The 26,887-nt window shown below is 49.8% G+C and overlaps 1 protein-coding gene across 4 annotated transcripts in view; it reads left to right on the top strand.

Moving 5' to 3' along the window:
• TNRC18 (trinucleotide repeat containing 18) overlaps nucleotides 1-26,887 on the top strand; it is a 55,150-nt gene that overhangs the window by 25,680 nt on the left and 2,583 nt on the right. Inside the window, exons 9-27 of one of the 4 annotated variants that reach the window (XM_048321192.1) lie at nucleotides 45-992; nucleotides 1,643-1,815; nucleotides 2,522-2,658; nucleotides 3,126-3,254; nucleotides 5,090-5,264; nucleotides 6,299-6,665; nucleotides 9,066-9,347; nucleotides 16,333-16,572; nucleotides 18,488-18,930; nucleotides 19,702-19,866; nucleotides 20,658-20,799; nucleotides 21,237-21,354; nucleotides 21,611-21,686; nucleotides 22,064-22,172; nucleotides 23,095-23,211; nucleotides 23,487-23,651; nucleotides 24,204-25,498; nucleotides 25,800-26,036; nucleotides 26,508-26,582. In XM_048321192.1, coding sequence (XP_048177149.1) covers nucleotides 45-992; nucleotides 1,643-1,815; nucleotides 2,522-2,658; nucleotides 3,126-3,254; nucleotides 5,090-5,264; nucleotides 6,299-6,665; nucleotides 9,066-9,347; nucleotides 16,333-16,572; nucleotides 18,488-18,930; nucleotides 19,702-19,866; nucleotides 20,658-20,799; nucleotides 21,237-21,354; nucleotides 21,611-21,686; nucleotides 22,064-22,172; nucleotides 23,095-23,211; nucleotides 23,487-23,651; nucleotides 24,204-25,498; nucleotides 25,800-26,036; nucleotides 26,508-26,582 — 5,393 coding nt within the window. Of the gene's footprint in view, nucleotides 1-44; nucleotides 993-1,639; nucleotides 1,816-2,521; nucleotides 2,659-3,125; nucleotides 3,255-5,089; nucleotides 5,265-6,298; nucleotides 6,666-9,065; nucleotides 9,348-16,332; nucleotides 16,573-18,487; nucleotides 18,931-19,701; nucleotides 19,867-20,657; nucleotides 20,800-21,236; nucleotides 21,355-21,610; nucleotides 21,687-22,063; nucleotides 22,173-23,094; nucleotides 23,212-23,486; nucleotides 23,652-24,203; nucleotides 25,499-25,799; nucleotides 26,037-26,507; nucleotides 26,583-26,887 lie in introns of all 4 variants that reach the window. The other 3 variants (XM_048321191.1, XM_048321190.1, XM_048321194.1) reach the window with 3 other exon arrangements.

Raw genomic sequence — 26,887 nt, 5'->3', positions numbered from 1 at the left:
GAGACCCAGCCATTACACAGTCTGTCCCTTCTAATATCTTGCAGAGATTCCCCCTGGATATCCATTCCAGTCCCTGCCTCCCTCCTTTGGAAGACACTATCCCTACCTCCTCCAGCCCCCCGCAGCATCTGATGCGGATGGCCTGGCTCCTGACGTCCCGCTGCCTGCTGAAGGCTCTGAGCACATGGAGCTTTCCTCAGAGGTCAAGCCCATCCATCTGTCTCCGTCCAAAATCCTAGAGCCCATCCAAGCAGCAACAGAAGAGGAATCCTTGGAAGAGAGAGTAAAATCAGAGGTGCAGATGGAGGAAAGCCAAGAAGGCATCTGTGAGCAGGACATGGGGACTCTGAACATCACCACCTCCGCAGCCGTCCCAGTGCAGAACGTGGACAATTGCAATCTCCTGTTGCACCAAGGCGAAGCCCTGGGTGCTATGGAGCAGGACCAGGAAGACCTCCAGAGCTGCCCACCTCCTTACCAGGTTGTGGCCTGTCCTGCAGAAGCAGAGGCTGAGGCAGAGAGCGGGAGTGGAGCAGAAGCCTGCTCCATGCACATGGACTATGACGGTTTGCTCGTGCACGCGGAGAGCGAGCCACCGGAGATGGACTTGACGCCCCAGCGGGAAGAGGCCTCTGTAGCCATGGATCTGCAGAGCGCCGATGTGCCCCGGGCAAGGGAGTTTCCCAGCCTGCCTCCTGAGGAGGGGGAGCAGGGGCCAGAGATCCCTTCCTACACAGAAGAGGCAATCGCTTGCCAAATCCCAGATCTGGACATCAAGCCGGGTGACCCGCTGGCTGGGATGAATGCTTTGGTGGCTGCTACAGAAATGCCTCAGGCTTGTTCCTTGTTAACTACCACCACTGTCGCTCCACCCCAGATGAAGGTGGAGATGTTAACTGACCAGACCCTGGAGCACTCCTTCCTGCAAGGGATCACTTTGCTGAGTGAAATTGCAGAGATGGAGCTGGAGAAACGGAAGCAAGAAATGCAAAGTAAGTTGTGAGTGGGGAGTCTGGTCAGCTTCTGACCATGCTGGGTCTCCCATCTTATGGTCTCTGTGCTCTCCATGTGGGCAGAGAGCGGAGTCACAGGGGGGATCTTTTGCAGCCTCAGCCAGGCAGCGAGGAGAGCATTGCCCTGAGTTGCAGGAGTGGCTGGTACTTTGGATGGGGTTGGAGCAGGGTTTTTGTTGCAGCAGGCTGAGCTACGTGTGGCTTTTGTACTGCTCTCCCTTCCAAAGGCCCTCGCCATGTCTAGACAGTTTGTGGTATGCGTAGCGGAAACGGAGCCCCAGTTGCTGAGAGCTGCCAGGGTAACACCCTTCTGGCAGGCACTGAGTCCACAGTCTGTTGGGGTTTGGCACCAGAGGCCCCAGTAGCTCCAGATGATGCTTTCCAAGAGCTTGGCAGGTCCTGAAAAGAATCTCACCTTCCAGTAACTTCCTGAGGTGAGAAGTGATGGGAACTGCCAGTTACACCATGGCTGAGTACAACAGGAGATCTCAGGTGAGGGCCAGGGGTGGCTGGGGGACTCCTTGAGCAGCCGTGGTCCAGAAAGGGCCATCAGCCTCTCCTTATGCCTGTTGGAGAAGCAGTCTTGGAATGGGACCTTCTGTAGCTTTTTTTTGTGTCCTTCCCAGCAGGTCCAGAGAGTTTCCCTGTCCGGCCAACGCTGGAGAGTTTGCTGGCTGCCAGCACACACATGCTCATGGAAGTACTTTCCACCCCCTTTATGGAAAGTCTGAAAACCATCCGGCTGCCTCGAGAGCTGAATCCCAACAAAAAATACAGCTGGATGCAGAAGAAAGATGAACCAGTAAGTAGCTCTTAGTGTGGCTGAGCCTGGAAAGCCCCAGTGCATCCACTCACACAACTCTCTGTCCCAGCCCCAGTTTGGGGGCTCATGCTGGCTCGTGCTGCCCCTCTGCATTCAGCAGAACACGCTGGTTGTTCCTTCATGTCACATTCCTGGCTGCACAGGAGTCAGTGGGCTGCAATTTAGGTTCTTCCCTTGTTTGTGAATCAAACATTCAGCAGAATCCTCAGCAGCTGTGGAAGTGGTGTTTTAATGTGATGCCAGAGGAACCTGTGTGTTACTATTCTGGCCAGAGGATAAATAAAAGTAGTGGCAGGAGGGTTTTTCTTTGTTTATTTTTAATTTGCTGACTGTTCCCTGTGGAAGAGACTGATAAATTATTTTGTACAGAGCAAGTAAGTATTCCAAGATAGGATATACTGTGATCTGTCTTTTTAAACAAGGTAAAAGAGCTTTTTATCCTGCAGGTTCTCTTCAGGGTTGCAGTCCCTAAGAGCTGATGCCACCCTGTGCATAAGCCACAGAACATCTCTGCTTTGCTGGTTTTCTTGGGTACCACTCTGGGGCTGTGCTGGTGGGCACGGTGTTTCTGCTCCCCTGTCCGCATGAAGGGCTTTCTGCCAGGCTGCACACCTTGGCCATTGCCGGGGCACGCAGTGTGCACCCCCTGGACGTGTCCTGACCCTCTCTTGCCTCCCCACTCCAGATGTACTCCATCAAATCGGCCATTGAGAACATGGACGCGATGGAGCTGGACTACAGGATGAGGCTGGCAGAGCTGCAGCGGCGCTACAAGGAGAAGCAGCGGGAGCTGGTGAAGCTGCAGCGCCGCAGGGACTCCGAGTAAGTCACAGGCTGCTCACCCAGTCTTGTTTTTTTCCAGCTGGGCACTTTCACTGCCTCTTGGCCTGGGAGAGAAAACTGCCCTCCATCCCTCCCTGCCTCCTCTCCTCTCCTGGTACATCCTGCCAGAGCTTTGCACAGCACACTCCTAGGCTATGTGACACAACAACCTGGTAACTGGTGACTGCAGCTGGGAGACTGTGTTAGAGACAACCTTGGCTACAGCAGCTCAGTTTAGCAATTTGGTGGCAGGCGAAGGTTCTGGGTTGGCACCCGTTCTTGCTTGCTTTCTTTTAATTATTTTCCCTTTTTCTTCTTTTTGGATTTATTTTCCTTATTTTTTTCCCTGTTTGTTTGCTTTTTGTTAGCAAAGTTTGCTTTTGCCTTTTTTTTTTCCTTTTCTTTTTCTTCTTTTTTTTTTTTTTTTGTTGCCTTGGTTAACAGTGAAGCGTGTGGTTTTTTTAAAGGGAAAAGCATGACGAGAAAAGTAGAAGCTTGGCGAGAAGAGGCCCTGGAAGGCCCAGGAAGAGGAAACTTGGATCAAGCGCTCTGTCACCCATTAAGGAGAGAGGGAAGAGTGACAGCAAGAGTGGAAAGTAAGGCTGGAATTTGGGGAAGATGGGAACACGGCAGGGTCTCTGCACCAGGGTCTGACTTGGGGAGAGCATCTCGGATGCAGCGGGGGCTTGTTGTGTTGGCAGGCCAGCCGCTGGCTGCAGTGGTGGAAGCGCGTGCTGTTAACGTGAGTGTGTCCTTAGGGTGGGAATGCAGTGCCAGTGTCCTTCCTCCCCATGGGCAGAGCACGTGTCTGGTGTTGGGTGCAGGTAGGACAGGTGGAGTTGAGCAGCTGTGAGGTGATGCGGCTGGCAGGGAGCTGTAGGTGAGGCTTTGGAGTCGGGGAGTGCATCCTCGTGTGCTCTCAGGAGAGCAGATGGTGCAAGCGGGTGCTGTAGAGCCAGTTGCAGGCATGTTGGTATCAAAACCGGGAAGGACAGGGCTGTTCCAGGTTATCTACTTTGTAGAACCTTTCTGCTGTGTTTCTTCTGTCTTCCTCTCTGTTCCCTGAATCAGTGGGAGTTGGTTTCGCCTGACATCTCTCTTTCAAGCATCTGGATTTTTCTCTATTCTGCTTTTTTCTCTTTTGCAAGTCCAGCTGCTCTTGTTTGGATCTCACCAGTGCTGGCTATCTACCCTACCACACATAGCCTCTCCAATGGGAAGGCATTTCCAAGCTGCCTCCCTGCGTGCTCCATATTTTTGTAAATGTCCTTTTCAAGACCACAAATCAGATTCAGGTGCCCAGCTCCCACTGACCAGTGCTTCTGAAAATCTGTCCTCTTGGTGGCTCTGTGTTTTGTTCTTCGTGTTTGGGTGGCTGGACAGGCTGGAGGCGTCTGGAGGCAGCTGGAGTTGTGCATGTGTGGGTGCATGGCAGTGTTGTGTGTGCGTGTCCCTGGATCACAGGAATGCTGGAGGAGGCTGCTGTTAGAGATGGAGGTGCATCCTCAGCCAGTGTCCAGGGCCTGAGGTGTTGGTTTAGCTGTCTGTGCAGGTCAGTAGAGAGGATAGAAGGGAGGAGAAATGCCTGGAAGCTGAGGAGGCTGCTCCGTGTCAGTGGCTTTGTGGTGGTGGTCTGACTGGTAGGCTTAGTGTAAAGGAGGCAGCGTATGAGGGCTTGAAATGGAAGCTTGGTAGGAATCTTGAGGTGTTGACTGATCATCCATCAAATAGTTACTGGAGATGGCTGGGGAGCCGGGAAAGATGTGCTTATAGTCTCATCTACTTTATTTTTTATTTTATTTTCTTATTTATTTACCCTCTCCTTTCCCCCCAAATCCCAAAGCAAGTCCGATGACATAGATCACAAATGCCTTTCACAAGGGGCCAGACTTGGAGTCTGGAGTGAGCCAGTCCTTGCAGTGCCTTCGTCCCTCCCTGTCACCCCATGTGGCACTTCCTTGCCACTCTTGCTCATACCCAGGCAACCAAAGCAAGTGTCTGGGCAGTGAGGCACCTCCCTGGGCCTCAGGAGTCTCTCTCTTCACCTGCAGAGTCCGTGGAAGTAGAAGTGGGAGAAGACCTTAAGGGCCAAGTCACCTGTCAGTCCTTCCTGTTGCTGCTCTGTACCAAATCAGGCACTTTTTGGTGGCTGTTATCAAAATACCAAGTATTTCCTTTTAGAGAGCACCTTGCAGGTCTCTGATTTCAGGCACCCTCATCTGTCCTGGTGGCCAAGAGTGTGCGTGAAGGGCTCCTTGGCTCTCCAGTTTGGTGGAAAACCTTGTCTAAACTGCTGTCACTTCACAGTGGACTTGGCTCCCGCTGAGGATCCCCACTGTCTTAGGAGGCATTTAACCTCACTTTTGAGCTTGGTGGGGATCACAGGGAGGAAAGCCTGCCCACCTTGACCCATCCTGTGCTTGGCTTGCAGACTGAGCAAGTCCTTGTTGCTCTCTGAAGACTCTGAGACTGGTGAGGGCATGAAGAAGAGGCACAAAGGGGCCCTCCCGGAGGAGGACGAGGATGTGGAGAGCAGCAGTGGCAAGATGAAAGGGAGGAACCCAAGCTGGGAAGAGCACGATGCGGCTCCCAGCTTCTCAAATGAGGTCAGTGCCCTTGTGGGGAACATGGAGCCCCAGGCCAAAAGCCCATCTCTTTCCTGCTTTGCTGGTGTTGGGTTGGACTCCTGATCTTTCAGTGTCTGCTTTCAGTTCACGTGGGTTTAGATGCTCCTCAAGAGAGGACTGTGTGCAGTGAAGGGGCTACCGTTGGCTTACAGAGGTTGAACCGCTTTGGAAGGCAGCAGAGTCAAGTGCCTTGGAGCCAGGCAGAGCATTCAGTGCTGCACTGGCTCTGAATCCAGAGCAGGGCTTGTCTTACCCCTTTGCCTGTTGAGAGAGCTCGGGGGAATGGACCTCCCGAAGCAAGGGAGGAACTGGAGCACAACCTTGCTATTTCAAATGCAGGGTTTTCTTCTGCTCCTGTTGAGGCAATGAGATATTTACTGGAGCTTTAAGCTGCTGATGAAATCCAAAACGCATGCAGGCAAAGTACTGAGTTAGAGCTGCTGTTATCTAGCTGTAGCACATGTGAAATGTACTTGCTTTTTTCAAGAAGCAAGAAATACTGAAAAGGATGTAGCAGCTCTGGCTGTAGTGCAGTGGTGCTGATACTCATGCTGAGAGGTATTTGGGTTTTTGGCATCCCAGCCTCTGGAGCTGGTTGATTATGTGGAAATCCCTGTTTATTTGGCTGAGTTTTGGGTAAAGAAGACTTTTAATCCTTGTGATTTAGAGAAAAGCTTGTTAAACCAGCCCAAACATACCCTAAAAACCAGGTGGTATAGAGAAAAAAGAACTCCAAAGCATGTTGTTCTATGAACGTGTTTCTTTTGGAAGAACATTCAGTTTTTCTAAGTTAATCTTGCAATTTTGTAATGCTCAGTAAAACTGTGTTGTTTGCTGACATCTTCCTCTTCTTCCTCCTTAGAACCATGGTGGGTTATGACAACTGGGGCTAAGATTATCACCTTGAGGCTTTATTAACTACATGCATGAGACTGTTTGGAGGGCTAGTAAGGTCCCTCAGGTCTGCCATGATATCTGCTCTGTGTTCACCTTGTCTCTTCCTTTCACCTCAGCAGTTAAAGCTCAAAAAGAAGAAGGTGCCATCAGATCAGGAGCAGCTGGCCAGCAAGCTTGACAAGGCCCTGTCTCTCACCAAGCAAGACAAGCTCAAATCCCCCTTCAAGTTTGCTGACAGCTCTGGGGGAAAGCTCAAAACCAGTGGAGGTGGCAGCAGGTACCTCCCAGCCCATGAGGCTCTGCCGAGCAAGGAGGAGAAGAAGAGCCTGGCCAAGAACCTGGGCCTGTCACTGAAAACAGCCAAAGAAGGTAAAAACAAAGTGACCGCCAAAATGAAGAAGATGGAGGTGGGGTTAAAAGTCAAAAATCAGCTCAAGGTTTCCCTTTCACCAGCAATATCTGAAGTTAGCAGCTACTCCTATAGTAAGTAATGTCTTTTTTATCTCTTCTGTCTGTAGAAGGGGTTGTGGTGGGAGTTTCTGGCCTATTGAAAAGGTCTTGCAGATGGGTCTGGTTTTGCTCGTGAGTGAAAAGTGACCTCCTCCTCCCAGTGAATGCTGCTGCATCTTTGGGGTCAGCATGGGCTGTCTGCCCATCTTGCTGTCCAAGGGGTAGCCATGATCAATATATCTCTTCCTGACCTGTATTGTATTCATCATCAGTGGGGAAAAATGCTTAAGAAAATGAAGTTGACCCATGTTCTCACTTTTGGTGGGAGTAGACACTCCTACCTGTCACATGAGCACGTGCAGCCTCTTCTCTAGGAGGTGGTTGACGTTTGAAGTCCTTGTTGAGTTCAGTGGGCTTGGCTTTAGGATTATGCCACGGAATCTGTTGGAAAGGAAAAGCCTGCCAGCAACACTGATGTTCCTGAGCATCCTCCTGCCCTTCAGTGTCATGGCTTGGTTCCTGGCTGGCTGTGCTGAGCCTTCCCATCTGGGTCATCAGCGTTTGTCCCCACCCAACATCAGTGTGGTGATTGTTACTTCTTAACCCAGAGTGTGCCCGAGGTGAGGGTACCAGCGACTGGCCCCTGTTACAAAAGGAAAAATCTGAACTGCCGACAGTGTTGGGAAAACAGTAGAGCCAAACACAGGAGAGTCTTTAACAGTTCAGGCAGACATTGGGGCAGAGTTTATGGTCTGAGACCGTCGTGTAATGGTCTCAGCTCACTTGCACACACATCTTTCCCTTTGCTTGCAGCTATTTAAAGCCATGTTAAAACCTTTATGGGGTGTTTGTGTGCATAACAAATACATCTCTTGGTGCAACACTAGTTTAGAAATTTCACTAATGGGGAAGATGATCTGGTGACTCTCCAATGGAACAAATGTTTGGTATGAAATTAGCCATTTATATGGCAAAATAGGAGCCATTGTGTCCACTGGACTTGAACACAGCCTTTGGCTTATTGTGCTGTACACACTACCCAGCAGTTCTGTTCGTGAATGTGCTTCACTCCTAAGTTCAGACACGTGTCTCCTAGACTGGGAGCTCCAGAGCTAATGGGAAGAGGAAGGATGGGCTGTTGCTGGAGCTAAAGCCTCGGCTCATGGCAGAGGGAGCTTTTGCAGTGCCCTCGCACTTGGTGCTGTGGTTTCATGAACAAAAACTCCCTCCCAGACTTAAGAGAGCTTCTGTCTGACCACTGTCCAGTGAGTCTCCTGGTGTAGGAGTGTGTCTCTTTGTCACTCAGGTCTCAGCTCAGGATTGTTGTGACTGAGGAAACAGCTCAGCTTTGGTTTTTCAGCTGTGTGCACGTTCCAGGGAATGGCCTTAGCCTGTCATTTGGTCACTCAGGCATGATAAATTTGGGGAGGCAGGTCGAGCATATGGCAGCACCTCCCATGGCTGGTGGGCTGCTCATGTGGAGAAGGGTAAATGGGACTGGCGCCAAGTCCTTCTGCCTCTTGACCTCAGGATTTTCTACCTGGAGTCCTGAAAACTTTGGGCATAGATCCAAAGGGGGAAATGAGCATCTTACTCCCACAAATTTTAAGAAAAGTCAGGTGTCCAAAATAATGTGCATATTTGGGCTTTTGGCCTCCTAAACTTGCCATTTTTCATGTCTTCCTCTCCACAACCCAATGCAATGGAGCTGGGGAGTGACGCCACAATGTCTGTAATGTTGTGGAGCTGATGGCATGTCCACAAGGGGGGAGGTGACAATTTATACCCACTTATATTGCATCCAGGGGTGCCATATGCTTTTTGTCCCTCTCATCAGGTGCCAGAGGGGGATGGCTGAATAACTTCTCACCGCCCACGAGGCTAAGCAGCTTTGTAAAGCCATGGTTCACAGACTGAGGAGTGGCTTGGTCCCTGCTCTGTTGTGACATGTGCCGTGGAGCAGCCGGGGCAGTGTGTTTGGAGTCAGACATTTGGAGTTAGACATCCTGCCTTCTTGGCAGCTGGGTTTACTCCAGCCACCTGTGTCTAAAACCCTCTGTGAGAGCTGGTTCATGTAGAAAAGGAGATTTAGGTCAAGAATGCTGAATATCATCATAGTGAAGACAAATTCAGGTTGATGATCGAATAGTTGACAGTGCTATGCCTTCACATTTACGTAGTGGAAATGTTCGCCTCATTATTCTGCTGCCAAGCTAAAAACACTCCTTGGATCTTGTCTTAAGGGAGGACAGGAGGTGGAGAGTGTCCATTTGTGATGGAAAGAAGGAAATGTGAATTCCTGTGTTTGTTGAGCGCAAGGCTTGTGATGGAGCACCTGGGCAGGGGTGGACAGTGGTGGCACCAAAGCCCCCCAGAACGCACCCAAACCCCCATTCAGTGATGTAACGCTCTTCCCACCCGCTTTGACCACAGATACAGACTCGGAGGAGGAGGAGGGATCCCTGAGGGACGAGTGGCCAGCGCAGCCCCCGTCCGCTGCCAAGCCGCGGCCGCCCAGCCTGTACAGCTCGACGGCCAGGAAGGGCAGCCGGGCGGCCGGCGGCCCCAGGGCGGCCCCGCGCAGTGTGGCGGTGGCCGGGCGGCCGCTGAGGCCGAAGGCGGCGGCGGGGCGGAAGCAGCCCTTCTGCCTGCTGCTGAGGGAGGCTGAGGCGGGATCTTCTTTCAGTGACTCCTCGGAGGACTCGTTCGATCAAGGTTATTAATTTATAGCAAACGCACCCCCAAATGCACCCTGTGCTGTGGCCGTGTGGGAGCGGGGCGGGGGCGAGGGGCCTGGCGGGCCGGGGTCAGCCATTTTGATGGTCGGAGCCAGGGCGGCCATCTTTGTCCTTGGCAGCGTAGCCTGCTTTATCACCCCAATGGTTATTTTTTATCCTTTTTGTACCTGTATCATTGTGATATTTTTACTGGCTGGCTCTTTTAGAGCTTTTATATCGACTGGGTTTTAGTGTCCACGTCTCGCTTCTTTCCTGTTCCCTTCCTCCCTTCAGTTTTAACCTCACTTCCTTCCTTGCTGCCACCACCACCATTATATTATTATTATTACTATTATTATTTTAATTATTACTATTTTATTTTGGCATGAGCCTTGTTGAAGTTTGAAAGGAGCTTTTTTAATTACTTTCCTTTTTTTTCCTCCTTTTCTCCCTTTTCTCTTTTTTCCCTCATTTTTTCTTTTCCCCTCCTTTTTTCTTTTCCCCCTCTTGTTTCTTAACCCCTTCCTTTGTTTTTTCCCCTCCTTTTTTCTTTTTTGCTCCCCTTTTATTTTCTTTTTTTCTCCCCCTTTTTTTCTTTTTTTTTTTTTATTACCGGGGTACTGTTGTGTGGCCGTGTGACTTGATGTTTGTACTGCGATTTGGTTTACCAAGCTTTATTAAACATACTGAGTTCATTTTTAACTAAACCTGTGTACCTTGTCTCTCTTGCTGTGTCTCTTATCAGGCGATTAGGTTGCCGCTTCACTCCATCCTGCTCTGCATCCCCCTCCTGCTCCCACTCCCCATCAGTAGAACTGGAATTAACCTAGTCTGGGGTACTCTCTATTATTCAAATATCCCTGCTGCCTTTGTCCAGATAAAGCCTAGGCTTCCCCCTTTCCTCCCAACCCCTTTAATTTAATTTTTATTTTGTTCACCCATTTTTTGGTTTTATCTTTTTATGTTTGTTTCCTGATAGACTCTCTCTAGGCAGGCACATAAAACATGGAGGCACTCGCTCCTTGTTGCTGCTGCAGGAGGGTGCAGGGTATATTTAACAGCCAGAAATTTTTCTTTTTATTTTTTAAAACCTAAATGTCAAGTTTTTGTGTCTCTTTTTAGGTGGTAGGTTTTTTTTCAGATGCCCAGACGTAACCCACAGTGTTCAAGGATGTGGCAATTACTGCATTAAATTTGACTCTGCAGTTTCCCTCCCTCACCCTCACCCCAATTTTTTCTTGCAGCTTTTTTTTTTTGCCAGCCTGTCATTAGTACTTCAGTGGGAAAAGAGATTACTTGAGACTTTTCCTCCAGAGACACAAGGGGTTTCTGTTTTAGAGTGCACTCATTAAATAATAATCATGGGGAAAGGTCATTTTAATGAGCCCTCAGCTCCCAAAAGAAAGTAGCTCGGCTGGGCTGAATGCAGAGCAAGAGCATCCCCAGTTGTTATCTAAGTTACACGGCAGAGCTGGATGTAGCCCAGCAAAAGCCTTTTAGTGTTTTACATTGCTCAGGGCTGTTAATTGAAAAATGGGGCTGGATAGTTTGGCTTTGGTTTTTTTTTTTTTTTTTTTTTTATTTTCTGAGTTTTTTGATGTTAATTTCCTCCCTGCACCTGTTTGGTTTTTCTTCCCTCCAAAGAAAGATAATTTAAGCTAAAAAGTGTAAAAAAGAGAATTGTCAAACACGGCAGAAAGATGCAGAATGTTGATTTGGTTTGATGTGGCTCTGGGCTGGACCCACCAATGCATTTCAAAGAAAACCTGGAAGAGAAATATATGTGTCCAAAAAAAAATTAAAAATTGTTCTTCAGAGAACCTGAAAAGTTGTGGGGATAGTGGATTTTATGTAAGGCTGAGATTGCCACATTTCCATGAAGAGTCTGCGTTAACTTCCATTCTTCCCTTCCCTGTTCCTTCCTGCATCTTTTCTTTGTTTGTTTTGCTGCTGTTGGAAATTTTGAGGATATCAATCCCTTTTAGGTGCCAAGTTCTTGAGGGGGTTTTGGGTTTACTTTTTGGTTTTGCTCCAGGTAAGCAGAGAGGTAACTTGTCCCTTTGTCTATTTTTCAAGTAACCTGTCTGCTTTATTAAAAAAAAAATAAACTAAAAATCCCAGTTTTACGGGATAAAATCTGGGAAGGGGAGGGGATACGGGAGGAGGTTGGGGAATCTGCAACAAATGGGGAAATGCATTGTAAATCCCTCTGGGGGATTTGGTGGGGAAACCAAAGATGCAAAACCCCCTGGGGTGGGAGGTGGGTACGGGAGAGGGAGGTGGGAAGGGGTTATTGGTTACAATTTGGGGGTTTTTTCCTGCAAATGAATTTCTTTTTTTTTTGGTTTTTTGTCAGAAGCATTTCTTGAAGGGATATTTGGGTAATAGGGTTTCTGATGGCTTTCCCTGAATACTAAACCGATTAATAACCTCAGCTTTTCTAGAAGTGCTCGCTTTCTCCTTGCAGCTGCTTGACCAACCCTTTCACCCCTGCCCCTATCCATGATGCTTTGAATGTCTGTGTCGGTCTCTTGCATTTGCTCTCACGCTGCACTAAAGAAGCAAAGTGGTTGGCTGGTTGTAGGGCAGACACTTCTCAGCGAGGGTCACTAGCCATGAACCTGAACCTTGACCATTGTTATGTAGGTAGGCAAAATAACTTTTCTTTATGTCATCTGTCAGCCTCAGACGTTTCGATGTTGCCTCCATGAATAATGACACGTAGCTCTTTGCATTCTCTTGGGTATTTTAATTTTGAAGATGATTGCTGTCCACTTTTGACTTTCCTCTGTCCATGAAGAGTCTCACATGGAAGGTTTGCACGTGTGTGTGTGTGTGTTTGAGGACTCCAGAAATGCTTTGCTGTTTGCAGAACTTCTTTGGGAGAACCCCTTAGCCCAGCCAGGGCAAGGATTTGCAGATGGGTCCAAGATGCAAACCTTAAAGGTTTCTGGGCCACGGTGCAGAAATGTTCCCCTCTCAGGGATATTGCCTGGCCCTGGCCCTGCAGTGTCTGTGTCAGAGGTGGGATTAGCTGTTTTCTGTCATCTGGTTTGAGACAGATGGGGGGGGACTCGCTGCTTTCTTACAGACCAAACATCACGTTGCCATTCTGATAAGAGGCACAGCTTGTGGTTTTTAATCCAGTGACCTTGGAGAGGAAACTGCTAATGTGGGCTAAAGCCCACCAGGATAGGTAATTCCTTGAGCTTTCTGAAACCAAAGACCCGTAAGTCCTTCTCCTCCATACTCTGTTTTCCTTAAGAATTTAGTACCTTCTTCTCTGTTTTCTTTTTCCTGACTTGGAGGATAATTTTCCCCAGTTAAAAAAAAAGCAGTGAGGGATAACCAGTTCCCTACATATTCCCATGTGATAGTTGTAATATTTTTTAATTTTTCACAGGCACTTCTGGAGTCAACAGCACAGCACATATCAGGGGGAAAAATCTTCCAATTTTGAGAATTGGCTTATTTGGGAAAAAAAAAAAAAGAAAGGTACAGTCTTAAATTGGATACTCAAAAATAAGTAACCTCCAGAATTTGGACAGATCCCAGAAATCAGATGTTAATGACCCAGTAGCTGTCTAAAGTCTGCCTGTACTTAGCCTGCTTTGTATGCTGTAGGCCTGCTTGGTGTTATGAGAAAATCATGCTATTTATTTTTACAATGTGAAATGACTGTTTTAAGTGTGTGTTTCTACTCCCTCCCTTCCCCAACCTTTCCTCTTCACACCCTCCTCAACCCGTCTTGTTACATACATCAGTCTCTAAAAACCAAATTGCTTAACCAATTTCTGTTCATCATTAACAAATCTTCATTTACTGCTCTCCTACAGTAAAATATCATGGCAGCTTAGCTGTTAAAAGCAATGAGAAAACTTAGTATTTTTAACTGGGTTTGGGTTTTAATTCAATGCAGGTAAAAATTAAAAAAAAAAAAATCTTTGGCTCCAGTTTATCTGGCATCAGTAGCATTTAAATACGAGTGTATTGTCTGTTTTGGCTGTGGAGTTGTATGTACACGTGTGGTTGCGTGTGTGGGTATATACACACATATACATGCTCTTAAAAATGTCAATTAGAAAAGATATTTTTAACTTTGAGCATTTTTTTCCCTTACCCTCTCTCAGTGTTAACAGAATTACTGTTGAAGGAAAAAATGATTTTTTTTTTAAATGTCTTTTTCCCTGTTGCTAGCTAAAAATCCCCTTTTCAGGACAAAAAAAATACCGAGGCTTCAATTGTGTAAAGGCATCTGTGCATAGTTAATTTTAAACCCACACATAGTTTGGGTACAGTAGGAGTAAAGCTCCTGTTTCCCATTAAATACAGGCACCAGTCTTTCCAAGGAGCTGTGCAGATGGACAGAGAGCACCAGCAGCTTACTTGCCACCATGGCCAGAAGTTTTGGGACTTAGTTTAGAAGCATGTGGGCTTGGAGCAGAGCCCCAAATGTCTTCTTTTTGCTTCATTTGTTACTTTTTGTCCCTTGGAAAATGAGAAAGAAGAGGAGCAGGGATTGTGTTGTGCATGTGGAGTGGGGTTAGCAAGATCTATCCTCGCCATGAGAGGTGGAGGAGGATAGAGCTGTGCTGTGAATGTGTTAAAATGAGGTTATTTTCAGGCTGGAAATTGTATCTCCTGCAGATAAAAATATAAGTGTTGTGGTAAAAACGCTGACAAGGGACTGTCTTCAGTTGTCTCTCCGTAGTGTGACGCCGTGTATGAGCAGGACATTGGAATAACCACCAGGCACCTCACTGTATCCTATATTTTCTGTAGCCTGAGGAATAGCCACTGCCATCCTGGCTTTTAAATCTGTTTTACCTGAGTGCTTCTGAAATACTGGAGCTGCTGGGCGCCCTTTTGCCCTTGCACATGCAGCCTGCTAGTGCTGAAGGAATGGTGCTGCTGGGCAGTTGATGTGGCTGAGCCACTGGGGCTGGACTGGTCATGTTCCTGCCAACTTTCCCGGTTTTTTCTCCCCATTTTCCTCCCCAGCTGCTCAGTGAGCCACTCTCTGCTCAGCCAACTCTCAGGTCTGGCATGAGGGGATGTACGGGTTGATTTTTTCATTTTTTCCCCATTTTTGCTGAAAATTGCTGAATTTCAGAGCTAGATGGAATGTATGGAGAAGGTCTTGCTACCCCACAGGGTGTCACTGAGTTCAGGCATGGTTTTGCTGCTTTTCAGGCAGGTGGTTTTCACATCTCAGAATAAAGTTCATCTGGATTCGTTTTCTTTTTGGCAAAATGTGATATAAAACCAGTAGTTGTGCCCTGTTTTCTGGTAGGGGAAGGAATCTGATCCCAGTTTGCTGTGGATTTTTTCTTTTGCATGTGGTTTTTATGCAGGGAGTGAACATGGCTGTGGATTTCTTGGTATTGACTGCAGGACTGTAGTAGCATTTTTATATCACAAGGAGCCAGTCTGAGCAACCAAAATGGGGAAGGGATTGTTATGCAGTTAAAAATTAGTATTCTGTGACTATCAGATGTATGCTACAGAGATGAACCGTCCATGTTAAATAAAAAAGAAGGCAAAAAAAGCTGCCAGTTACCTCAGTTGATAAAATACAAGGATGAGAACATTGTTTTCTGATATTCTTGTTCTTTCTAATATCATGGAAAAATAACACTTGTGTTATTGTTGTTGGTTTTTTTTTCTGAGCAACCAAGTGTTGAGGACGTTTTTATCTATCCCAGAGGGCGTATGTGAAAAGAAAAGGATTTTCTTGTTCATTCCAGCTCATTTTGAAGGGATCTGGTTTCTCATTTGGCTGGATTTCAGACGCAGGGATAGGGGCTGGTGGGAGCTGGGGAGTGGGCTCAGAACAGGGCTCCTGCTAGTGGTGGAAATTTTCCAGCAGTCTCAATGATCCTACTTAAGCCCTCAATTTCAAGAGAAATGAAATATCTTTTCCAGACCTGCTTTTTGCAGTTATATATATATATTTTTATAGATCTTTGTGCTCATATATGTGTGTGTATAAGTGTGTGTGTGGTATATGTGCATTTGTGAAGTGGCTTGCTCACCAGCACTCACTGGATGAGATGCTGTTAAAATTAATTGCCTCTGAGCTGCTGAGAGACTCTTGGGAAGTGCTGTAGGGAGGGAGAGGTGCCACTCTTGGAGCATCTACCCCCAAAATACCTGCTGTATGCACACCCTAGAGGAAACCCCCCAGCCCACTGCTCTGCAGGTGTCAGCTGAGGCAGGCAGTGAGGCTGATTTCTTTGCCAGAATTAGATTTTGGCTGTGGGCAGCTCTTCCTGCCTGTGCTGAGCCAGGCTTCCCTATCCTGAGCTGTAGAGAGGGAAATGAAAGGCACGGAGAGTTCTGAGGCAGAGTGTTTAAACACTGCTCCTTGTCTCCAACACTACGTACACTTTCCTCCCTTATGCATTCCAAATCCATTGCTTTCAAATTATTATTTCTCCCCCCCTCTTTGCATTTTTGCTTCCTGCCCCTTCTCCTCCCTGTGTCCCCCTTGCCTCCTGCCATGGCACAGGCTGCTCTCTGGTATTCCCCTTCCATGCTGATCTCTGGTTCTGATTACACTAATGGATTTCCTTGTGGAGGAAGTGTTGGTGGGCGGGAGGGGAATCCCACAGCTCCAAGGTTGGGATTTTCAAAGGAATGAAGCTTTTAATTCCTCCTGAAAGCTGTAGGGAAGGGGTGCCTGGCATCCTTTTCAAATCTGCCAACACCCTGCTCTTCCCTCCCTTGTCCTGAATGGGTCGTCTTTGCTGTACCCTGTATTGCTGTGTCCTTCCAGGGTGGTGGCAGGCAGGGTGACACCAGCTCTATGGCTGCAAGGACACGTGTGTGTCCATGGCCAGCATCTTGTGGCTCAGTCCCGGGTGGCTCAGTGCCGCTTAGGTGGGCACAGAGCAGCAGGAGAGTTGCGGTTCGGGTTGGGAATACGGCTGCTGCACAACTCCGTGCGATTTGTAACGGGCTCCCTGTTTTCTGCGTGCCAGATTCCAGCTCGGAGGAGGAGGAGGACGACGATGAGGAGGAAGAGGAGGAAGCAGAGGACTATGGCACGGATGGCACAGACAGGCTGTCGTCACCTGCCCTGGATGAGAGTGGCCTGGGCCTTCTGGCCAGGTTTGCTGCCAGCGCGATGCCCAGCCCCATCGTTCCCCCTCCGCTTTCCATCATCCAGCTGGAGGCCAAGCAGAAGGCGAAGAAGAAGGAGGAGCGGCAGAGCCTGATGGGTGAGTTCCGTGGTTTGGGGTGGTGCTGTGGGTGCAAGGTGGAAGGTGTGTGAGGTCCCAGCTGTGCTGCAAGAGAGCAGGTTGTGTACCCAGACACTGAGCTGTCCTTTCTTTGCTTTGGCTGCTTTGTCCTGATGCTGAAGGTGGAGAAAGTGGCCAGTCAGGGACATGGCAGGTTAGCAGCTCCAGCCATGGCTTCCCTAGGGACAGGTGTGGTTTCGTCAAAGTTTCCTCTTCTCCTACTTGGCAAATTCTGAACAAGACGTGCTGCAAAGGCAAACAGTGGGATGCTGCATCCCCTTGGACAGAGCGCAGAAGGCAGTGAAGTGCTGTTAGATTTTAGGGAAGGAAGTATGTGCTAAATGCAGCTGATCTTGGATACACAAGGGAAGCAGAGACACCTGAGCGGAAGAAAAGCTCTTTCCATCAGCCCATCCCGTCAGCTTCCTTATAGAAACCAGCCAGTGAGACTTGAAACAAGCATTCCTTCCTCTGCTCATGTGTTTGCAGTGCCAGAATCTGGGTTTCTGCCCTGTGTGTGTCTCAGTTTCAATGTGTTGGGAGTTTCATTTCTTCCCCTCCCCATGCCCTGCTGCACAAGTGCCCATTGGTGACATTGTTCCTGGTTAGACAGGTCTATATGGGTTCCATTTATAAATTCTCTATTAATATTTATTAAGTGATAATGGAATTTATAGCATGCTTCAAAATGGAAAATGATGTCCTCCTCGGGAGCCTGGCTTGTTTTAGCACTGTTTCCATGCTATATTAGGCTTTTGCCAACTTGTTCCAACAGACCCTGTTAAGAATTTATTGTCTTGTAACCTGCCCTCCTTGAAACTGGAAGCATCTAGAAATTACCTTATGCAGTAGTGAGAGAGGAGAAGGAGTGTTTTAATTTCCAATGGGTTTTTCATTTCGAGCCTTTCCAGCTTTGTTTTTGACATACTGGCTCCTTTTCTGTTCATGCTGGGGCTGTCTCAGGGGAAGAGAGTTGGGTGGAAGATGAGAGCAGTTTCCTGCAGGCTGAGTTTACCCAGGGAAGTGAGTGTATTTGAGAGAAGGATCAAGAGAAGATGCTTTCCTTGCTTGTGCCATGTGCATTTTCATTTTCCCTCGTGAATGTTGTTTGCCTACCCTCCTGCCCATATTGCTGGGTGTGTAGGTGCTGCCTCAGTTTCTCTTCCACCCCTGGAAACATGATCTTGCTTTCCTTTATCAGGTTCAGGGGAACTCAGTGAAGGTGTGGAACATTTTGGCATTACTACAGTATTTCAGGCCCCTGGGTACTGCTGTGCCCGTGGTGCTTAGCAGAGGCCAGTGTGAGGGGAATTCCATTTGCCACAGACAAAAAGATCATTTACCTCTCTTCACTTTAAGGTGACTACTTGAGCCAATAAAAAGATCTGTGGTGTCTGTTGGCCAATGGGAAAAAAATAAGCTTGAAATATGGGTTTATTCCATTTCTTAAAAGACATTGTTCTCCTGAAACAAAGGTGAAACTGGAGAGGGCTCCCACTAGGAGAGAAGGAGGGATCAGCTTGTGGGATTTATGCTTGGTTTCAGCTGAGGAGCTCCTTTTTGGGGAGGAGCAGGTTAAAGTATCTTTTCAGAGCTTCCGGGGTCTTGCTTGTGGGAGAAGGGAGAAAATGGAGGCAGGGAACATACTGAACCACACTGCCTGAATGGTTGGGCTCTGGTTTGGAGCAGGGCAGGCTTATTTCCAGGGAATTTCCACAGTGTTTTATGGGTCAGAAATGGAGGTCTGAGGGATGTGGGGATTGGAAAGGGGAACAAGCAAGAGTTCTACTGAACAGGCACAGCATCTCCCATGGAGCCCAGAAGTTTCCAGCAGGACATGTCCCCTCTTGGCTCAGCCAGGGCTTTAACTGATGGTTAAATCCTTTGCACGTAGGGACAGAGTTCGAGTACACTGACTCGGAGAGCGAGATCAAGATCAGGAAGAAGTCGCCTTCAGGGCTGCTGCGTGGAAAGAAGGGGCCACTGGAGTCCAGCAGCGTCCCGCCAAGCCAGGCCCCCAGCAGCCTGGACTCTGGATCTGGGAGCGCTGACAAGGCCAAGCTGGGGTCTGAGAAAGGCCGCAAGCTGAAGAAATTTAAATCCCCCAAGGACTTGAGCTTTGAGTTTGGGCTGGAGGCCAGCGATGATGACCTGTGGAACCGGCGCCGCAGCGAGCGCATCTTCCTCCACGACGCCACCACGTCCTCGGCCATGCTGACATCCACGGCGCCTGCCAGCTCCACCCCTGTCTCCAAACCGGGGCGCTGTGGCAAGGGGGCCCCCATGAGCCCCAAAAAGGAGGGCAGCAAGGGAAAGGAGAGGAAGGAGCTAAGCAAGGTGAGGAATGTGCTGGCCAAATTGGCGTTGGGATGCTTGGGAGCTGAAGGTGAGGGGAGGGCAATTAACTCCACTAAGGCAGAGGGTTGAGTCCTATCTCAGTAGTTGTTTGTCGCCCCTGTCAGCTCCATGTACACCCGGAGGCTCTGTCAGACTTGGAGATGAGTTGCAGGGAGTAAAAACATGTCATGTTTGAATGGGGCTGGTTGCTTCTGTCACTCTCCAAGTCCCAAATCCTTTCTGTTTGGGTGGCCGGAGTCAGTGATCTCCCACTCTCTGCATGAGCTTGTCCTCTTGCTGACCTCTGGCCTCCAGACTGGCCTTTAAGGCTCTTCACCTTTTATATGGTGACTTCTGAGGTCTGTCCCTGTCTGGGGGTGACAGTGATCTCTGGGTAACTGGCTCTTCATCTCAGCTGAATGCTCTGGCTCCAGTTCAGTTCATGGCAGTGTTATGGAGGAACACTGATGGGGAGAGTTAGACAAGTTAGTTGTGACATGAGGCCAACTGGGATCTTCTTGGAGCTCTTTGGAGGAAGATTTGATGGGCAGGAGTTGCTCTCCAGGGTAATGAAAATCTCTTCCCAAAATGTGTGAAGCCAGAAAGCAGAGCTGGGAGATGTAGGATGTGATGTGGGCAGTGAACTGACTGCTGGCTGAACATAATCTGACCTGTGCCTAGCCTGCCTTGCTCCACCTTTTCCCTCTCCCTGGGTCCAGATCTTTACCAGTCTTCTCTTTACTGATGGAAGTGTTTTGTTTTTATTTTTAGCAGCGGAAGAAGGGTAAAGAAACACCCTGCTGCTCCTCCTCCTCATCCATGTCTCCTCCTGGCATCCCCAGCTCCCCCTCAGATGTTCGGGTCAGCCTGGCAAGTGCCCTGGGCTCCACCAAGAAGAGCAAAGCTAAGGTGAAAGCCAAGGAGGTGAAAAAAGAGGTGAGGGGCTGGTTCTAGTGTGGCTGGACTGGAGGGTGGCTGGCAGAGCCCTCCTGTATCCTGGACTGCTGCAGTGTGAGGGAGGGAAAACAGAGGTGCAGGTTTTGCTGACTGCGTTACAGGCAAAGTGCTGGTTTGAGAAGCCTAAAATCCAAGGAACACTCTCAGGTAGTACCTGCTGCTACCATCTGGTGTTTGTTTGCCTTCGTCCCCTAAATTCAGGAGCGGGCAGGATTTTCTCTAAGGCTGCCACGGGGTGGAGGGAGAGCTTGCATGAACAGCAAGGACCAAGGAGATGGTGATGGAGTAGCCTTGCTCAGCACTGGGTCACAGCTGTTTTCTGCTCCACTGCTGTAGCCTGTCATCTCTCATAACACACATTGCTGTCTTCTCACACGATTTCTGAGTGTGGTGCTATGGTCTGCGAGTAACAGCAAGGAACAGATCATGGGGATTGGAAAAGAAATAGGAGCAATGCCTGGCACCTGTTCAGTGAAGGCAGAGGCTCAGGAGCACTGTGGTGAATGCAGAGCAAAACTACAGCTCTGCAGCATCTCTCCCAACCTCCAGGAGACAGGATGTGGGGAATGGCTTTTGGTCAACTGCTGGTGATGCTTGGGGATGAAGGCAGAAAAAGTTTGGGTACACCCACTTAACTGTTTGTGAGATGAACAATTCCTGAGGGTGGAGACTGGTTTGTCCCGATATCCTCAGGTTATTTCTTGCTGGAGGAAGGTGAGGTGGGATCAGACTGTGGTGATCCAGCTGATGTGCTGCTTACTCCCCTGCAGAACCGAGGGAAAGGAGGAGCTGTCAGCAAGCTCATGGAGAGCATGGCAGCAGAGGAAGATTTTGAACCCAACCAAGACAGCAGCTTCTCAGAGGATGAGAACATCCCACTGAGCATGCTGGTTGAGCGGCCATCCACACCAGGTGAGGGCAGGATTTTACATGTAGAGGAGCTGGGCACGTTTCCCAGGGCTGCTCAAAGGACAGCTGTGCTGCTTTCACACATTCCTCATCCAGAGCCATGAGTCCTTGGGGTGGAGATACCGCATTTTCAGTCAATTCAATAAAAACTAAGCCTGATCATCATGGCTGACTGTGACATCTAGTTGAAGCCCAGTCTCTGAGTTGCCCTATTTTCATTTACTGGTATGTTACTATTACCAAGAGGGGGGACGACTTATTTATCACTATTAATTTTTATTACCAAGAGCTAGCCAGACAGAGAGCCCTTTCTCCAAATGGCTTACTGACCTTTTCCTAGGGGACAGTGATGCTGGGAATATGAAGTTTTCTTCTCCCCTCACTGTCCCTTTGTCCTGTGTGGTGCTCTCTAATCCTCATTTTGGTCCAACACCTCACAGCTCCCCGCTCCTGCATCATTGACAAGGATGAGCTGAAAGATGGCCTGCGTGTCCTCATCCCCATGGATGACAAGCTGCTCTATGCCGGCCATGTCAAGACAGTGCATTCACCAGACATGTGAGTTGAGGGGCTGCTATATCCACCTGAGATCTGCTGGAGAATGGGGATGGGTCACTGTGGGGCTGTGTAGAGCTGGCTGCCCAAAGACTGATGGAGTCTGGCAGGGAGGGAAGGAGAGTTCAGTCTGGTTTATCAGTGCTGAGGGAAATCCAATTATCTCTCATTAAGTGCTCTCACATCCTCAGAGGGAGGCGTTACCTGGTTGGGGTGGTGTCTCCTGTGTGCTGTGTCTGACTGAGCCTTTGTGTTTCAGATACCGGGTGGTGGTGGAAGGCGAGAGGGGAAACCGTCCTCACATTTACTGCCTGGAGCAGCTCCTGCAGGAAGCGGTATGTGAGGCTGAAGGCTGCCTGTCCTCGGTGCCCGTGCCCTGTTCTGGGCTGGGGAAGGCTAGCTGGAAGCTCTGTCCTTCCCCAGCTGCAGGGATGCCCTGGTCCTGCCCCCATGGCCGGTGTGGGCAGAGCTCCCCTTGGTGTACTTGCTGCCCCTTGGCCAAGCTCCCCCACTGGCAGCAGGCACTAGTCCTGTATTCCAGCAGGGATGGTCCTTCCTTCATGCTGCCCTGTGAGCAGACAGGAGGCCATTCCCCAGCAGGAAAATTGTCCCTTGCCTTCTCCAGAGCTGCTTTGCTCCATGCCAGGTGTGGTGGGATGGTCTGTGCTGGTGCCAGGGTGGTCAGTAATTGCCTTCCTCTTGCCCTGAGCAGATCATCGACGTGAAACCCCCTTCAGTGCGGTTCCTGCCCGAGGGCACGAGGATTGCAGCCTACTGGAGCCAGCAGTACCGCTGCCTCTACCCAGGGACAGTTGTCCGAGGTAAGGCCACTCCAGCTGCTCTGTGCTGTGAACCTGGGATGCCTCAGTCCTGTGCGTCCTCAGGGATGTCAGGCTTGTCTGGGGAAGGCCTGAGCTCTGCTGTGAGTGTCCTGGAGATCAGAGCCTGGCCCGTTCTCTCTTCCAGGTCATGCCCCTCTCATTAATGATGCAGATGTAGTAACATCCTGCAGGTTCAGGAGGAGGTTTGAGCAATTCAGGAGCTTAAATATATCAAGGACATTTAATACTTTTCAGAAAGTCAGAATTTATTTCAGGCATCAATTATTTCTGAGGCTGTGGAGGTTTCTAAATCACCTGGACCCTCACAACTTCACTGTGACACATAACTCCCCAATCTGGTCCCATGAAAAAGTTGGTGAACAGCTCTGGACAATTCTGCCATGGCTGGTCTTGTTTTTGGGCTCTTGGTCACACCACATGTGTAAAAGGGAATAATTACTTAATGATTTATAAACCAGTAATGGTGCTGCAAGAAGAGAGGGTGAGAACACAGCTTATTTCTCTTGGAGAAAGTGAAAAGCAGCAGTTTATGATGGCTGAGAGTAGTTACAAAATGCAGGTAAAAAAGATATTTCAGTGAAAGGAGAGAAGTGAATTTCTGCAAGAATAGAGGGAGATAGTGGAGACAGGTGGGACGTCGAGCTGGGATGGCTGTTACGTTCTGGAGCAGTGCTGCTGAAGGGGAATTTCACACTGAGTGGGCTGGTTTAGTATTATCAGGGACTTTCCGTTGCAGAGTGAGCCTTCTGTGCCCTCCCTGCACCGCCTAGGAAAGGTGGAGATGGGATGCTTTGGAGCTGGGGCAGTCCCCCTGTCTTTCTTCATGTCCCCGCTTCCCTTACAAGGGGTTTGTACTTGGGTGTTTGTTCCTAATCCCATCTTCTGCTTGCCCATCCCACAGGAACCCTGGATCTGGAGGAAGATGGTGATCTCATCACAGTAGAGTTTGATGACGGGGACACCGGACGCATCCCACTGTCTCACATTCGGCTTCTCCCACCTGACTACAAGATCCAGTGTGAGTCTTGCTGTTCAGTTTTTTGCAAGACACTTCCCACTCTGAAATGTATGGAATTTCGGGCCATTTTCCTCAGATTTTGGGACAAGTTCACAGATTTCCAGTGACAAAGATTGCACCATCAATTACAGACACACAGAGCTGGGGTGGGATATCACCCATAAGGAAAAAGGCCCAGTCCCTATTGCAGATTTGGTTGGGATACTTTCCCTGTATCATGTCTCTGTTTTATGTGTTACTTGACTGCATTTGAACATCTCTTTGACCTGTTCCAGGTGCTGAGCCTTCCCCTGCCCTTCTGGTGCCCAGCACCAAGCGCCGTAGCCGTAAATCCAGCAAAGACACTGGAGAAGGAAAAGAGGGAGCTGCCCTGGGGTCAGAGGAGCCTGTGTCAAAGGGCAAAGGGCGAGGGAGAAAGCCAAGTGTCAAGGCAAAAGCTGGTAAGGTGCCACCACTGCCAGGCCTGGAGTTGAGGGAATCCTTGCACAGTTCCCCACTGTTCTCCCCAAGTTAGAGCTGTTGCTTGGAGCAGGATCTGGATGGGGATGGATGCATTGCTTGAGTGCAGAGCACCCATGCATCATCTCGCTCTGCTGTGGCTGCGGTTTGCAGGAGGCAGGCTCAGAAGCTGGCCTGTGCTGTGACAGCCTCCTTCTGTCAGTCAGGGATGTGGAGCAGAGTCCCTTTTTCAGCTGAGCATATCTACAGCCGTCAATAGGGCCAAAGGTGCAGGAGATTTGTAGTTTGGCTCTCCTGAAGTTGAAGCAGCACCCTTGGGCATTGTCCATTACTGCTCACAAGTGCTGGCACCAGGCCAGGCTGTTCAGTCAGCAGTGAGGACACCCCCTGTATCCCTTTGGGGGTACCTGAGCAGGCAGGAACAAGCCATGCTTGGCCAGAGACCAGTCAGCACTGGTGTCTAGTTCTGTCTGAGCTAATAAAGCCCATCTGGAGGGATAACATTGTGTCTTTGTGTTTCCTCTCCTCTGCAGAAGAGGCTGCCTTGCCTGAAGAGAAGGACCAGGTGGAGTCTTCACCTGTTACCTCCTCAGTCCCAGAGAAGCCGGCCTGCTTGGGCAAGCCGAGCATGAAGGGGTCACGAAAATCGCAACCGCTGCCCACTGGAGGCTCTCCTGCTCCCACAGAGGAAAAGCGGTCAAAAGCCAGCAAAATGAAGATCTCCACAAAGCTGCACAGCCCCCCACAACCCCCTTACCAGCCTGCTGTGTTCGGCAGCATCCTTGGCACGGAGCCCTACAGCGATCTCCCGGGAACGCTGGCAGCCTTCGGCTCCAGTGATGCTTCGGTGTCCAAAGCCAAGGCCAAGAAAGGGAGGCCCACAGAAGAGACACAAGAGTTTGGCACCATGGTCAAGGCTCAGAGGAAGCATGACAGTGAAATCCTCATCAAGCTGGACCATGAGGGGGTGATGTCTCCAAAGACAAAGAAGATGAAGGAGGCGATGAGGATGCTGGAGGACTCCAACCTGGCCAGTCGCAGAGATGGGAAGAGTCTCTTGGGGCTGGGCTATTCCGCTGCAGTGAGTGTGGAGGGCAAGCAGAAGTCTTCCCGAGCCAAGGCAGCTGAGGGAGACCCTTCCCCTGCCAGCTTTGGAGGGAAGTTCGATGCCTCAGCAGAGAGCCTTACTGCTTCGAAGGACCAGGAAGAAAAGGCAGCAGCTCCAGCAGCTGTGGAGGAGTCGGAGAGCAACAGCAGCGACAGCAGCTCGGAGTCAGAGGGAGAAGAGGAGGCTGAGAAGAACCGAGGGGAAGCCCAGGACAGCAGCTCAGCCAGCTCAAGAGCATCCACCCCTCTCTCTTCCTCCAACTCCTCCTCATCTTCCTCTTCTAGCAGCAGCTCCTCTTCATCTTCCTCTTCCTCCTCTTCCTCCACCTCATCAACCTCTTCTTCATCAAGCTCCAGCTCTTCTTCCTCCTCTACTACAGATGAAGATTCCTCCTGTAGCTCTGACGATGAAGTAGCCGAGGCCCAGCCGAGTTCCTCGGTTCAGCAAACCCTCCCACCCAAGCAAACCAAGCAGGCAGGGAAGTCCCGGGCATCCTCACACCCGCAGAGCCAGAAGCAGCCAGCGCAGCAGCCAGCGCAGCAGCCGGCACCGCCGCAGAGCGGCAACAAGAGCCGGCCCAAGAAGCGCGAGGGCATCCACCTGCCCACCACCAAGGAGCTGGCCAAGCGCCAGCGCCTGCCCTCTGTGGAGAACAGGCCCAAGATCGCCGCTTTCCTCCCGGCACGGCAGCTGTGGAAGTGGTTCGGGAAACCCACACAGGTAAATGCTCTGTAGTTCTCTCAGCACCAGAGTTTGCCTTCTGGTGCCTCTTCCCCTGTTCCTGGGGTGGTGGAACTGCTGGCGTGGTGTGCCAGGTGTTCATTTGGCAGGGAGATTGGGTTTGGCTTTCACTGCATCGGGGAAGCCATCCTGCGTGGTGTATTCCTCTGCCGCAACTCCTGTGGGAATACTGTGGCTCTGCCAACAGCAAAGGGGTGCCAGTGAGACAGGGCAAACAGTGGTGTGTGGGGGAAACACGGGTGATCCCTGGCTGACCACTTGCGTGATCCTCTCTTGGCAGAGACGAGGAATGAAAGGGAAGGCCAGGAAGCTGTTCTACAAGGCCATCGTGCGGGGCAAGGAGATCATCCGCATTGGAGACTGCGCGGTTTTCCTCTCCGCCGGCCGCCCCAACCTGCCCTACATCGGCCGGATCCAGAGCATGTGGGAATCCTGGGGGAACAACATGGTGGTCCGAGTCAAATGGTTTTATCACCCAGAAGAAACCAACCCTGGGAAGAAACTTAACGAAGGCAAGGTAGGCTGGTTTCCTCTGCTGAGAGGGCTGCAAAGCTCCTTGCTCCCTCTTGTTTACAACGATGAGGAAAACGCCCAAGGCCCAGTTTGTTACTGCTGCTCTGAAGGGGTTGGCCCCATCCTTTCATTTTGTGGGGGCTGCCTATGGTGTGGGCAAGCCCAGTGTTGGCCCCTTGAACAAGAGAGGGGTGGATTTCTTCATAGTAGGAAATAAAGACTTTTGTGTTGGTCTGAAAAGAGTGTCAAGAGCTAGATCAAGTCTTTAAAGTGTAAGAATGATGGGCCTAGTGCTCAGAAACACTGAATTTTGCACATGTATGGGGGGGTGGTTTACAGCAGGATTTATTTCCCGTGGCAGTGGGCAGGGGTTGAAGTTCCAAAAGTACAAGTGGTGGGCAGGAGGTGATGGCATGGAAAAACAACAAATTCACCAGGTTTTCATTTCTGTTTCCTCTTTTCTTCTTGGGCACAGCGCTGGGATCAGAAATCGGGCAGGAGTCTGTCCACAGCTTTGCAGGCATCCAACCAGAGGAAGGACTTTATGGAGGTTGGTGAGAGTGGTGGAAGGCTGGGAGGAAATGCTGGGTACCCTGTAACAAATAAATACTGCTGGGAAATGCCCCCCAAACTTCTCTGGCTCTTGATTTTTGCCTCGGCTGCCAAGTCTGCAGTGCCCAGGACTTGGGATGGATGTTTCTGGGAGGGTGGGAATAGCTGCAAGTGCTGGGTGTGGGGAGGAACAGGGAGCTGGTATCCAGCACCCATCTTTTCATTTGCATCCTTGGAGGGAGGATGACAAACTCCTGGCCTCCATATTCCCCTGTATATGTGCTTGGCAGCCGCAGCATTCCC

This window comes from Corvus hawaiiensis, chromosome 16 (genome assembly GCF_020740725.1).
Source record: "Corvus hawaiiensis isolate bCorHaw1 chromosome 16, bCorHaw1.pri.cur, whole genome shotgun sequence".
In the NCBI taxonomy this organism is placed as follows: domain Eukaryota; kingdom Metazoa; phylum Chordata; class Aves; order Passeriformes; family Corvidae; genus Corvus; species Corvus hawaiiensis.
This window is presented reverse-complemented; position numbering and strand designations above follow the sequence as displayed.